Source organism: Nomia melanderi, chromosome 11, assembly GCF_051020985.1.
Source record: "Nomia melanderi isolate GNS246 chromosome 11, iyNomMela1, whole genome shotgun sequence".
Classification (NCBI taxonomy): domain Eukaryota; kingdom Metazoa; phylum Arthropoda; class Insecta; order Hymenoptera; family Halictidae; genus Nomia; species Nomia melanderi.
In genome coordinates, this window is record NC_135009.1 from 6,617,384 (window position 1) to 6,631,930 (window position 14,547).

A 14,547-nucleotide genomic window follows, 5' to 3' on the forward strand; every position below is an offset into this window, starting at 1 on the left:
GAAAAGAGAAAAGTATAAAGGGATGGGCAGCGGGAGGGGCACTCGGAAATGTATCCGAGTAAACCCTTTCATTTGCTCGATAATAAATACGCGCCGCCTGCCGCAGCCGAGCGGACCGGTTAATACGTTTCGTTCCAGACAAAGACACTTCATTAATAATCAGAAACACTTCTTTTGTATCGCTCGCGGTCCGTTCGTTTTCCTCTGCCCTCCTCCTAAGGCAAGATGGACGCCGGCACCGATCTCGTACGGTCCCTCTCCTCACATTAGTAACTCATAGCCGTGTTCCCTGGGCGCGTTAATCAACCGGGCCGGTGAATTAATTGGATTTCGGGGGTGAATGTTAACAATCGCGCTCGTTCGCCGCGGAGAAAGACACTTTTTAGATCACCTGCAGTCATTAGAGCCGAATAATGAGCGGTCACCATTCATTTTCTAGATTTTATTGGACGCCTCGACCCCTCCCTCCGGGCTAATTTGCCAAACGCAGCGTCTAGTCGAATGATTAGTATACGGTATGCTTTAATTATTCTTGCTGAGAATAAAACGAAAATCTTTTTATAACCTACGTTATTTTTCTACCTTTTTTGAACCTGTTAATTGTACGCGATTATGAAATTTAACACAAATTGGAACAATTATCATTAATGAAGTTTAATAGGTTAAGTTCATTATATTTACTACCAAATCACGATGTTGTACCCATTCATGTTGATAATATTTGTGTCTCACATATTCCCAATCATTAATACCAAAACTACCGAGCAGTTATATTCACTTTTTGAAATTTCTCTATATAAACTCCAGGATTGTATCTATTGAGACTTCAATTGATTTACAATTCGGTTTGCGTATTGCTAAATCGATTTCTTTAATAACTTCACAGAGAAAGATCTATCATCTATCTACAAATTTCAAAAAGAAGAAGTCGGGAATAGGTCACTTAGACTCGCGTGGTAATTATAATGTTAATACAACGAAATCAAACTCTACGTGACCCCATATTTCCACGAGTTCTAATTCGAAAAATATAAACTTGTATCATGCACACGATCTTACAAAACCATTTACCTCTAAATTCCAGATCACAAACTTTCCAACCCCCACGTACACATGCAAAGCATACCACTGTATCAGCAGCGTCGCTAAAGCCAGTAATCCACGCCCCGATCAGAATTCACGCATATCAAACCATGAAAAAGCTCAGGTTGCCGAATCCCCATTTTTTTTATTTTTCGCGAGAAGGGTCCGCGTTTTATTTCCCGAAAAAATTGACGGGTCGCCGGTGAATAGTCCTCGGGGATAGTTCTCCGGGAGAAAGCGTTCCGAGAGTCCCGGCCTGAGACTCCCCTGCACCAGATTTCAGCCGTTAAAGTTTTTTATAGCCGCATAATGAATTAAGGATCCCAGTTTTTCTGAGCCCCCATTCGAGAACCCGTTCCCTCGGCCAGTAGACAGTACCCGTGTGTCATGCTTCGAACGCGAGGATTGTAATTAGGAAGACATTACTCAAAGAGAGCCTTTTCCCCCCGGGGACCAGAACGATTCTTCCTGGGCCAGGTCTCTCTCCTCGTCTTATTTTTCCCCCTTCACGCGGCCGCCTGATGGCTCTAGAGGCTTATTCGGGGGCGTTCTGCGTCGCTACGCTCCTGGACACGGCGAGTCGTGACCAAAGAGTCACCGGTTATTTACCAAAAATACGTTTTTACGGTTGCAACCGGTCCCGCAGCCGGGTAATTAAGAGACAGAGAGGGAGAGAGTCGCCGGTATTTTCGGACGCAAGCCGGCTGACAAAAATATTCATACGGCAAAGGGAATTACGGGGACAGCGGTTACATGCTGGCAAATGAACAAGCTTGCTTCAGCGAGGTTCGCGCGACATTTATGTCCAATATTCGACGTGAACGAACGCATATTGATGCGATATTTATACCCTGCAATTAGCCGGTATTGATTTTATTGAAGTTTTGTAACACCAGAGACACAATTTCTTGAAGAAACATGGGATAGCGATGTTATGCAGTTGTTTTCACGTTTGCGGGTAATGGTAGCTGAATTTGATGTTCCAGTGGTTGGATAATTAGCTTCGTGACTCTTCCTGTAGGCACTTATGTATGTAAATGCAAATTTTTGTGAAGTAATTGAAGGGAACTGATATCAAATAGGAATTTCTTTCGCTGATACCTCGTCGTCGCGACATAAACATACGATCCACTTTAAACTTTAATAATATTGTTCCCTCACGTGTTGCGAATACGTATAATCAGTTATTAAATAACACTTGAAGTCCGTATTCATCGCAAAAACGGTATTCCATTATTTTTTTGCGGCAGTGATACTCTTCCCTCTCTTATTGTAAACTGCGTCGAATTTATCCAGCGAGATTTCTGCACGATCATAATCCATCAACGGGCCGATTTTCCAGCAGCCCTGTTCCAGTTTAAGATTTTTAATACCGGCCGGGTGATTAGTCGAAGCTCACGCCCTCCCCATCTCATTTATCCCACTCCTTTGTTTCTCTTTGCGGCCTTTCGGTGGGTACCAGTCATTAAATCCGCTGGAACGTCCACTTTCTTCCTGCTCATCTTCCCCCCTCCCTTTCTCCCAGCCCCTACCAAACGATTGCCTGTGGCCTTCTCAGATCCTTTGGCCCGATAAACGCGACAGCTCTTCTTGCCGCCGGCATTGAAATCACCACAGGAGTAGCTCGACGATCGTCGGTCCTCGTAATTATTTGGGGATCGATGACGTTTCTGAGATATTTAAAAACATTGGAGGGTTGAACAATTTTCGATTTTCTTTCCTTCTGTTCGATAGAAGAATCTTAGTAGTTTTTATAATGTTTTAAATGTCTTTATCTTTTTCTATTCAATTGTTACTTGTAATTGTTTCAGAATCAATTACGTTACTGAGGAAACTCAACTTTCTAGTGTTTTTAAATATTTTTGAGATTTTCATGATTTTCTTCTTTCGTTTTATTCCACAAAAATATTTCAGTATTTTTACCAACATTTTAAATATTCTGTTTTTCTTTTATTCACTCTAATGTTTGCAAATATATTGGATTTCCTTATTCTCTCTTTGTTTCACCGTCCATTCGATAAAAGTATTTAAGTAGTACTTTTTCTAATATTTTATTATACATTATACCCTGTTTTTCTTCTATTCGATAAAAATATTTTAAAGTTCGTTATTCTGCACCCTCGTGGTGATATTACAACCCCTCTGGCACGCGGAATAATAATTCGAACAGTTTACGACTCGTCGCGGAGCCAAAGACGATCTCGGTATCCTGATTTCCTTTTAATCCAGATAATCCGACTGAAAGCCGAGCCAGCGAACGCGAATTACTTTGATAATTCCTTAATTACCGCACCTATTCGCTTCGAATTTGCATTAGGCGATCTTAACGCCGAGATTTCCCTTCGGCGAGTAACGCTAATCCGTTTAATCGATGCTTAACCCTTTTAATAGGGCTTCTAACCTCATAGTTGTTTCTTGTGTCCTGCGATACACATTTCTCCGTATCCCGATGAGATGGAAATTGGAAAAACCTATGTTTTATGCCGCCACTTTTATTCCCAACCTTAGAATCATAAAAACAAGCGATACGCGTAATCTCAGATACATGAAAACTAGAAAACACACGAATTAAATCACAGATTCCATTTTTTAACTCACAAGCACGAGAAGATCTCATTCTGCGTTATACACCATGGAATTTCACGCGTAACACCTTCATCCAGTTCATAAAATCATCGAATTATTCATACCAAAAGAGAGTCACGTCCAAAACACATAAGGCATTGATGCACACGTACCCGATCCAGATCGACATTAATTGTAATTTTATTCCGCAAGCGTGAAACGATGAAAATTTCCGTTCCCGCGAACAAATGGTTTTTCTGGTTTTTCGAGCCGCGTTCCCACAAAGGGAAAGCAGGCAGGCCCTGGCGGGGAACGGCTAATTTCAGAGAACGACGGAATTTGTTCGTCGGCGTTCCCGTGAGGGACGCCTGTCCCAGTGAGATAAGGTTGTCCGTCGCGTATTTCCTGCGCGGTTCTTTTCTTGCAATTCGTCCAGCGACGAATCGCGGAGAAGAGGATACAGAAGAAGAAGAAGCAGAAGAAGGAGTCTTCCTCCCTCAGCTTTCCCTTACTCCCTCGGGGCTTATAAATATTTACGCCGGATTCCTGAAAACGTCGGTCCATTTGCAGCGAAGGACCACCGCAAACCGGGTCGTTCGCCGACCGCGGTCGTCCGGTGTTGAATTACATCGGCGCTGCGGCCATCTTGCGGGCTCTGAAATTCTCCGGGGCTCGCGAAGGTGACACCGTCCAGACGTCATAATTTGTAACAGCGAAACGAAGGCACGTTGCGAAACCCCTTTTTCGATTCTTCCTTCTTTTCTCTTTTCGTTGTAATCGTCGTGTAACTGGAATCGCGGTTAAGGTCTTTGTTTCTTGGAGAGGTAGGCTTTCGCTTCTTTCGGTTTTGTATTGTTTGTTGTTTTGTGGTGGGATTGAATCGCGAGCAGTTTCCAGTCTGGATATTGGAGGTTAATGAATAGTGATTGAGTAGCGGTAATAAGAGGTTTCTTGAATATTAATATTATTAGGGTGTAAAGTAATAAAAAGAAGTGTGAATTGGTAAAGATTAATTTGGTTACTTTACTGTTGGAATATATACACTAAAATAGGTATTAATTTAATGGCATTCAATTGTTGAATCTACGGTTGAAACAAATTTCACAGAAATAATTTTCGGAATAAAATAGAAACTAACAAGTCAACGTGTTTCTTAGTCATTATTGTCTTAGTCTCCTTGCATCTCAGACCCAACAAAGTTCGATTCGTTCGATAAATCAGTAAAAAGTGTTTCTTCAATCTGCTGTTCGAACGATCGTATAACCTGCATTTAACTGACACGACGATCGAAACGTCCACGAACTCATTAACAACGAATCCTCCAGAGTAAGATACACGCAAGTGCAAGACACACTTCCCCTATATTAAATTTCTCTTTTTTTCTGTTACGGAACGTAACGGGCTTCGTGTGAGTTCCGTAAGTTCGCTCATTGCGTGCCAGTGCAAACAACGCGGTAACGCGTAACGAAATCCCTCTTCCTTGGGGCCCGGGCTTCCTCCTCGGGCCGCTCCTTCGTTTTCGTTGGCGAAGTTGACTTGGGCCGGATCTCGGCGAAGGGGCCCGGCTCTCCGTTCGCTACCTGCCGGCTAAACAAAGAGCCATTGTTACACCGAAATTTGACAACGTTGCCCTGACAATAGTAAACCGATACGAGCACGGCCAGTTCGTATACCTGGCCCTTGGTCGCCGGCATACCTGCACCACTTTGGAAATCCGGGCTACCGATGGATATTGCCAATAGGACCTGATCGACTGTATACTTTCTTGCTTGCGACGTTCGGCAACGTTTATCCTTGATGACAAAGTTGATGACAGAATTCGTGAATAAGTACAATATTTAGTGCCTTATGTGAGTGCAATTTAACCTTTTGGACTCGGTTTATTTTCAATGCTGTTGGGTTTAAATTTGTAGCTACTTTTAGGAAAATGCATTAAAATAATTTATAGCGGTAGAATTCAACGTTTTATGTTTGCTTTATTTATTTACTATTATTATAAGGTTTAATTTTTATAATCTTTTAAAGTGCGGTACTTTTTCAAATAATTTACAACGTTTTATAACAATTTTGTATTATCATCTCCAGCATGTCATACGAGTGTAAAAGGTTAATAACTGTAGTAACTATTGTGACATATATTCCTTGGTACTATTGAATGTAGTGTTTGATATTCAATTGAAATGTCTTTGGTATCATGGTTATTTGATTATACATTTTTTGTTATATTCATGTATTTAACTTCAAAATGCTAAAACAGAATAAGTAAGAAACAACTGCAAAATGGTTCAGTTCAATGTTTTCATACAAGGAGTAGATCTTAATAAATGTTTGTTAATTTACTTGCAGGTATCTATTAGAAAAAAGCGTAATTAATGAAAAGTTAAAATGAAAGACTATATAGTTTAGTATTAGTATATTAAAAATAATTCTCTAAAATAAAAATTACCACCAGTTCAACCATTACTTCATTAAAACAGCACGTCACAAGGGCGCCACCGCTTCTGTCTTCAAAAAAGTCCACTTAAAGAAACTCGTTCCACTAAAACCGTCTGAATGTCGATATAAAAGAACGCAAGCATTTTCGGGTGTCAAGTGCCGAAAACAGGATGCTGCTCCTAATAACATTTTACCGGAAACGAAGTCTCGGGGATCGGTCTTCATCCTATGTCAAGCACCCCGTGTTTCGAGGACGCGTAAACGAATCTAATTAAACGCTAAATTGTTATTTTAAGTTTAATAATAACCATAATGACCTCGCGGCTCAAGCCGGAGCTCTGTTATTATCAAGATTGCATATTTTCTGGTAGATTAAGCTCCCTAAGAGCCACCACCCGGCCCAGCAAGAAACGCGGGAAACAAGAACCGAGGATCGAGCGGTGGGGCCCCGGCTACCGGCCGTACGAAACTCGCAAACTGCGCCTCCGAGGAAATACGATTGATCGATTATCCGCGATATTACATGCGTGGATACGCCTCGAATATTACGCCACCGGCGGGGCGCGAGCTGGCCGCCGGGTAATCGTGTTCTCTGAAATTTCTGTGCGCTCGTTGGTGGTCTCCAATAGGAAATTAGGAATTGCTACTAAGAGTTTGGAGAAACTGGTTGGCGCAATAGAACTATTGTTTCGATTGTTTTCATTGAATCCTATGGAGGCTTCTTAGTTGGCAATGTGCCATTAGTAGCTACGAGTATTTTTATATTACTTCGAAGAAGATATTGTGCAGTCATGTCGCTACTTATATTTTATCTAACAAAACAACTAGTTTCAAACCTCTAATACATAGCGTGGACAAAAATTAATTAGTTACCTTTGTTCTGTGGTTATTAAAAAACACCAACTGTCCATTTAACTTATTTAAAACTTACATTTTACTAATTTTCATGCAATAATTTAAAGAATCGATTTAAAAAAGTCCACACACCTAATCATAATAATTTCACCTGCGATCACCTGAAGTAAAATCGATCGGCGTCATTTCGCATCTTTTTGAGACACGTCTGTTCTTGAAGAACGGTCGACGCGACTGAGAGCGGACCGATTCGTCATCCACCGGTCGTCGCAGCTCGATTGCGAACACGACGGAGCAATGCGTTTCTTGCTCGCCCCCGTAACACACGTAGCAACCCCTCCGTTCTTTTCAACCCGCGGCTGTTTCTTTCAGCGGGTTCTTCCGCTAGCCGGTCAAACGTCGCGCGCGGCGACAGCAATTACCCGCCGGGGTCGGAAAAACAGTCGGCGAATTACACGAGGCCGGTATGCGAGCGTGCCACGGGCTGACGCGACACGACGCCACTTTATAAACGGCCCCACTGCTGCCGTTCTCTTTAGAAAAGTTCATAAATATCGTGGATAATTGTACGCGTCGCTCCGGGAACGAGCCCGCGGCTCGGCCCTTTCGCGCTTGGCTCTTCCTGAATCCTTTGTCGTACGGGATAATTCTTTATTTCGCGTTGCTATGCTTCAGAATTATTCATTCCTTTGAAACTGGGACTGACTCTTTATTCTTATGTAGCATTAGCTGTCTTTGATTAAGGAATATGAGCCGTTTTTTACAAAGTGGTATGAAGCCATTTTTAGAAAAATGAGTTAATGGTAGTTTTAGTGACGTACAGATGTCCTTTCTTAATAAACACACAATCAATGATGTACGATAACCTCACAAATGAATCGGAAGAAGTTTAACTGTAAAATGGTATAGCAAAAATGTTTCCTTTGAAAATGAAATAAGTCCATTTGTAGCTAAGGATTCGTTTCTTTTCTTTTACAGTTTCATTATTTATTACTGCATAATAAAATTTAACAAGTTTATGGTTTTATAAACGTCAACTGAATTGATTAACGTTTGCTAATATTTTTAAGTTGATTCAAACACAAACACTTAAACAACTTTTAAAAAATGGCTCCTACGTGGACGTTGGTTTAGAGTTTCAAATTTATTGTAACAGACTCGATTTTAGTGCAGTTGTTACGCGTTTTATCAATTTTCTTCGCGTTTATTTCAAATATAGTAATTATACCTTGTGTCAGTACAATTTTAGTGGTTATAAAATGTTCTTGTATAAATTACACAAGTGCCATTTCATTGATGTCAGTTTTCAAGGACTGGAAAACCCAAAACATTTGAGAACGCGAAGGATTGAAGATGACACTAAATAGACGAAAAGGATGTGAATAAACATATGTTGAAAAATTAATATTTACGAAGTTATGAACAACCTTTTGTTTTGACGAAGCGGTGCACCTTATACGACAGCTGTTTTACATTATGCCATCAAGTTGCTGAGATTGAGAATCATTATTCCTCTGAAAGAGGGCAGACTTTGCATTAATAATCGCATAATTGACTACGGATATTTTTATAATGAATGGAAAGCATGATTCAATGGTCACGAGATTCTATTCTTATTCGAACTAAAGTCTTCGTCGCTTGCCCTATTAGAAAAATCTGTCTGTGTAGCATCTGCTGAACACTTGAACACTTGAGTTCAGTGATCTTGTAGAGAGTATCGGAAGTGGATGGGATTTGCAGTCTCCTCGAGTGGCTCATTTGTTGCCAGCTTCAAGCGTTCTAGTAGATGTGCTTCAGATGATTGCCTTAGACGCGTTGTCGCTAATGGAGAAATATTCTGTACTACGGTTAATTGTACCGATTGCGCACGTAGCGTTTTAACAAAACGAATTCCAGGTTTTTACAGTGTAGAAGCTGGGCGACCAACTTTCTCAATGCACTTTGATTTTTCTTGTCGCTACAAATATTTCTACATTTAATCTAATGACACACAACATAAGTACAAATTCTTGAAAGATGTGTTTTATGAACATATAGAAGAAAATGATACAGAGTTTACAAAATATTTGTTGCAATTCGTTGTAAGAAATTCAGCTAATATTCATTCTGCTATATAATCCTCGTTTATCTTGACAAACGTCATACTTCCCAAGAATTCTAATCATCCCCAACAAAAACAATGTTTACCAAGTTTCTACCTACAAAATCATATAATTCCCCATATTTTTCTCATTAAAACAATATTAAATTTTTATAACCCCTATTTCTTACGTTTCTCTTCCCCAAAATTCACCCCTAACTTATTTCCACTAAAATCACTAACAATTCTTCTCCGGTAAATACAAAATGCAATCTCGTAACTCCACGACAACATTATACACAAATTACAAGGTAAGAATACTAAATTAAATCCCCGAAAAACAAGAAGTTCACGTAATTACGTCTCTGCTGTTCAAATAGGGGGTCGAAGGCTTACACATTTAAGTCTTAAGTGTTAAAGCTGACATTTTAGGGAAGTTCGGGCCTCGATGAAGCGTTCGTTTCGCAAGGGGACGGTTCGCCGGACAGCTGTCACCGGTAATTATCTTATTGCAATTAACGCGAGTCGTGTAACCAGGAGGAAAAGGGCCGGATCGGATTCTTGGTCCAAGAGAGGCAAGAGAGAATGCTACCCCTGGAATCTGCGCAGAGGCGACGCTTCCTTCTTATGGTCACTGGTCTGTGGGCCGCTCGAGCTTCTTTACTCCCCCTTCTTTCCCTAATGGCAGCTTCCTCGAAAAAGTGCGCCGACTTGACCAATTAAGGCACACTAGCCTACCATGTATTTGTCCTGCATCCCATGGGGGATGCACCTGCGTGCTGGACTTTGATTCTTGCACGGCTATTAATTATTATGCGCCACGCGTTCGCCGGTGTTCGCGGCAGCTTTAATTATCGGCCCTTTTCGCGACCGAGCGCAGCTACGCGCGAACAATTCCTGCGACTACCAAGACCTTGTTTTCTACCCTGTTTCACCGTTGATTGTTCCAGTGCTGAGCAATGCACGCAAGGATAGGTATAATGGGTTTAAAAATTTGAATGTTAGAAATTTTAATCTAATTCTAATTGCAGCGTTTTTATTTGTATTTTTGTTGAAGTATTAAAGAAAAACCGGTAGGTTTGTTTTTTAAATAATATTGTTTATAATTGTTATTGGAAAACTTGATAGTACAATTAATAGTTTATTTTGGTATATGCTCTCCACTCTTACAAGACACACGAATAAAGATTCAATGTAATAATTATATTTTTCTTGTGAAGAATCTCGACGATGCTCAACTCTACCGTGTAATAGCAACTTTCCATTTGGGTAAATGCAGACCTTTTCTAAATAGTGCCATTTTTGCACCCAATTTCTTGTTAAATAATTCATTTTTTCCTTGCAGGTATGTTTACAAAGTACTTACAATTTTATAATATTCTTTGTGTATTCCATCTAGGGTCCCCTTGCGAACACGACGGCATCTGCGTGAACACACCCGGTTCGTTCGCCTGCAACTGCACGCAAGGATTCATAGGACCGAGATGCGAGACGAACGTGAACGAGTGCGAGTCCCATCCCTGCCAAAACGACGGCTCCTGTCTGGACGATCCTGGAACGTTCCGATGTGTCTGCATGCCTGGTAAGTGAAGCATTTTTATTTCGTTTCCGAAACACATGTTGCTTTTCGTCTCGGTGGCTGGGTTTCGGAGGATCGAAAAACGGTCCGATCGCGAGCGCGTCCTCGAGAAATATTGCTCGCCGCAGGTACCGCAGGGCAACCGATAACTCGGGGCGCGTCGCGTGATCGCTTGGCGAACCGCATCTGAATGCATCTTTGTTACTTTCATAATGCTAATCGGTTAAACTGTTTAATCGGTTTCTGAGACTTCATTCATCTCGCTATGTTTTAAGTGTTTGTATGTGTGTTTTTGTGGCTTTCCGTGAGCTTTAAAAAAAGTTCGAGGAACGCGTAATCAAAATGATATACAAGCTGATACATTGTACACAGTGGAAATTTATTTATCGTATACAGTAGACAACACAAAAGTCTGTCGTTTAATTTTTGTCTATTGTGTTTATCGAGAAGTCTGTTGGTATACGAATATCTTCTCCACTTCAAATATTAGAGTTATGATTTTTTAATCGAATTTGTTAAGTAACCAACTTAAAATTTCTCTACAATGTTCAGTATAAACTGAAACTTCACCTTTGCCTTTAAATCGATAAAAACGAACGGTTTCTAAATCTCATCGATATTAACCCCCTGCCTTATCTTAACGTGTCAGACTCGTGGTGAAGATTTAAAATAGAATTTACCAAACATAAATATTTCTCAATCCTTTTTAATTCAAATTAAATATCCTATTATCAATTGTTATAATTTAAAACGGACATGGATATAGGATATTCCCAGGATTCTTCTCTTTCTTCAGTTATATCGATCTTTTATATCGAGAGTAGTTATAGCGATCACAGTTGCGAAATAAATCGTAAGGCAAAGGATCAACCCCTTATCCTATGATCTCTTTTGCAACTGCGCTTAATAAAACCACTTTGTCTTCAACAATTTCTTAGAAAACTAAATAAATTAATTACTTGTTCCACATCTATACCTGCTCCAAAAACAAATATCCACATTCATAGAAGACAAAACAGCATTCAGATTAATCAAATTTTATATAAAATTTACATCGCAAGTCTACTACAGGACAACAGGTTAAAATCCAAGCAAGCCATCAAATTCCCAAAACCAATCAACTTCCCACATACGATCTAAACCCACGATATCTGCCAGCGCGTCCCATTTGGCGCGAGGAGGAGGCGTTCGCTCGATTCACGGCGATATCGGCCGTACAGGTCACTCTCCGTCGATTTTATCGATTATCGATCGGCAGGATCTCCCCTGGGGCCCGAGTCTTTACTCGAGGCCCTTAAACGGCCGCTAGGCAGGAAGGGCCGGGTAAAGGCTTACGTGGCTTCAAACAATTAAGGCTGACTTACGCGTGGCCGAGAGAGGCGCGCACCGGCCGCGTTAAAGGGCAAACGAGTCGCCGGCCGGCGTCTTTCCGCGGGTCCGACATCAGATAATACGAGCCGTGGCCCTGTCATCTCGGAAGAATTTACCGGCGACACCGTAGGCCTGGAGAAGTTAGCAGTATACGCTATCGCGCGCGCTGAATCTTGATCCTCCTCAGCCTCGTACGCGCGAATGGGTTTTCCACGAAAATCTCTAGCCTCCGGGGATATCCCTTGGTCCCCGGGAGATCGGAAACTCGAGATCCGCCGCTAATTGCCGTTCGCAGCAGCGCACGCAGGAATTATTTCGTTTGACCAACTCCTGGCCCGCGATTTTTCCGCCACTTCGTTGCTGTTGTCTTGGCATCACGGTTCTATCCGCTTTTTTGCTGCACGCTCGCGAAGAACTCGCGTCTTGTGTCATACGCCGACACCGCTGACGGGAATTTACTTTCTCCGGAATGAACCGTGTCCGGATACATTCTTGAGGCGAGTCGACGCTAGCGGTGGTTTTATTTCGTTCTGTGAGGTGGCTGTGAGGTATTGAGGAAATTATTCGCTGTTCGTGTCCGTTGCGTACATTTTTTAGTTTCTTTGCGAAGGGAGGTTTGAAGGTCCGTTGAACATGGAGGATGGAATGTTGCTTTTCAAATGCAAACTTCGTTCATAGCAGTATTTGAAGGTTTTTGTCGGTTAAGGAACTGGTAGTCCTCTAAAAATGTGACACTACTTTATTATAGTCTTGTAAGTTATTTACAACAAGAAGTTCTAGAACTAAAGGTACACCTAGTTGTTACTACAACATTCTACCTTCTTATTGACAAAGTATTAATACCTTACTATACATGCTCAATAAACCAATAATACTTTTGATAATCAATTTCATTTGTTCAGAAAATCCCCTTCAACGGTACAAAGAATCCCCAGAGAATCAACTCCAAAAGTATTCAGTTTCAATATTTCCACTCAGCTTCAATACGATTCTCAACATCACTGTTTTTCCTAGCGCAACCTTCGTTGCGCTATCATTCACGCGAATTCAATGCGATATATTGATTATATCGTGTGTTGGATAGAGAACAAATCCTTTTCTCTACATCAATTGCTCCCTACGGATCTCGCGGGCGGAGCAGGCGGAGCAGGCGGCGCTCGCAGCGTTCTCCGCAACAAATAGAGCGTTAAGATGAACGGAAAGCCGTGGCTCGAAAACGCCGGCCATCGATTACGCCGGTTCGAACGCTATTTTGCCGTCTCTTTATTCCCTCCGTCCCGTTCCACCGTCTTCCTCCGCCGGGGTTCTCGATTTATGGCGTCGATTTACAATTCGCGCGACCTTTGCCGCGATCCAGCCCCGTCTTCAGCGCCGCCGCGCACGTCTTCGCCGCTCGTCGTTGTTACGCCTCGATGTGCACGCCGTTTAACGAATCCTCGCGCCCACGATAAATCGAGGAGTCCGGCTAGGGCGACGAAAGATATCGCCCAATTAAGGAAACACGCCTAATATCCGGCCGGCAGGATCCCGTGGCTGAGCCACCCTCTTAGATCCTTTCTTAGGACAATGAATATTTCCGCTACCGATTGCCAAATCTTTTCTTTTTTCCGGCCATGACACTTGCTCACCACATGGGTTACCACTTCCTCTTTTCACTTCTTGCACCCGTCGGAACATTTTGCTTTAATTGTGCCAGAGAAAGTAAAGAAAACAAAGTTTCGGTGATTTTGTGAATGATTATGAAGGAGATGGGTAAATTGTAATGTTATATTGTAATAGGGGAATAATACGGTAAATAGTTTGTTATTGTGATAGAATACGATAGTGTAATGTTGCGATGATATATTAATTTGAGGATTTCATAATTTGATTGGTAGTTATGACATTTTTTTCTTTTTTTACACTCTTTAGAGAAACTTGTTTTTCTTATGTTTAAGAATGCTACTGAAAGTAGAAGAAACAGAGTTTCAGCGATTGGTGAATCACGAAAGTAGAAAAGGAAATGAGTAAATCGTAATATTATATTGTGGTAGGGTAATAATAAGATAATACGGTAGGGTGATGCTGTGATAATATAGAGGTTAACGTTATAGCATAACGACGTCATGATATATTAATTTGGGAACAATATCATCGCAACAGTAGCACGTTTGCGTTCACCGTTACACTTTATGCGTTCCACTGATGATCGAATAAATTAACTCCGTATATAATGTGCTGATATTGCATATAAGCTACGAGTTTACTGTAAATTACGTCATTATTCTGATATTGTCAATTTCTTCCTGACATCTCTTTCACGTGGACCTTATCAACATCCTAAATTATAATATTCCTTTGCAGTATATTTATTCCTCGGCGTAAAGATTTCAAAACTACACAATATATCTTTGAAAATTAACTTTCGCCGAAATTGGCCATCAATTTCTCTTTACTGCAAGATCGTTTAATCATTACGTTACCATCTTGTCAAAGCATGCACGACAGAAGGTAGTTACGTGTGGAAACGCGACTCCAACAAGAAGTAACATAATCAACAGAGTCGAATACGAAATCAGAAATTGCTTTCTGAAAATTT

At 41.2% G+C, this 14,547-nt stretch overlaps 1 protein-coding gene across 3 annotated transcripts in view; it reads left to right on the forward strand.

The window, feature by feature from the left end:
* N (neurogenic locus Notch protein) overlaps positions 1-14,547 on the forward strand; it is a 336,265-nt gene that overhangs the window by 216,665 nt on the left and 105,053 nt on the right. For all 3 annotated transcript variants that reach the window (XM_076371906.1, XM_076371907.1, XM_076371908.1), the window contains one exon: positions 10,419-10,601. In XM_076371906.1, coding sequence (XP_076228021.1) covers positions 10,419-10,601 — 183 coding nt within the window. The remainder of the gene's footprint in view (positions 1-10,418; positions 10,602-14,547) is intronic.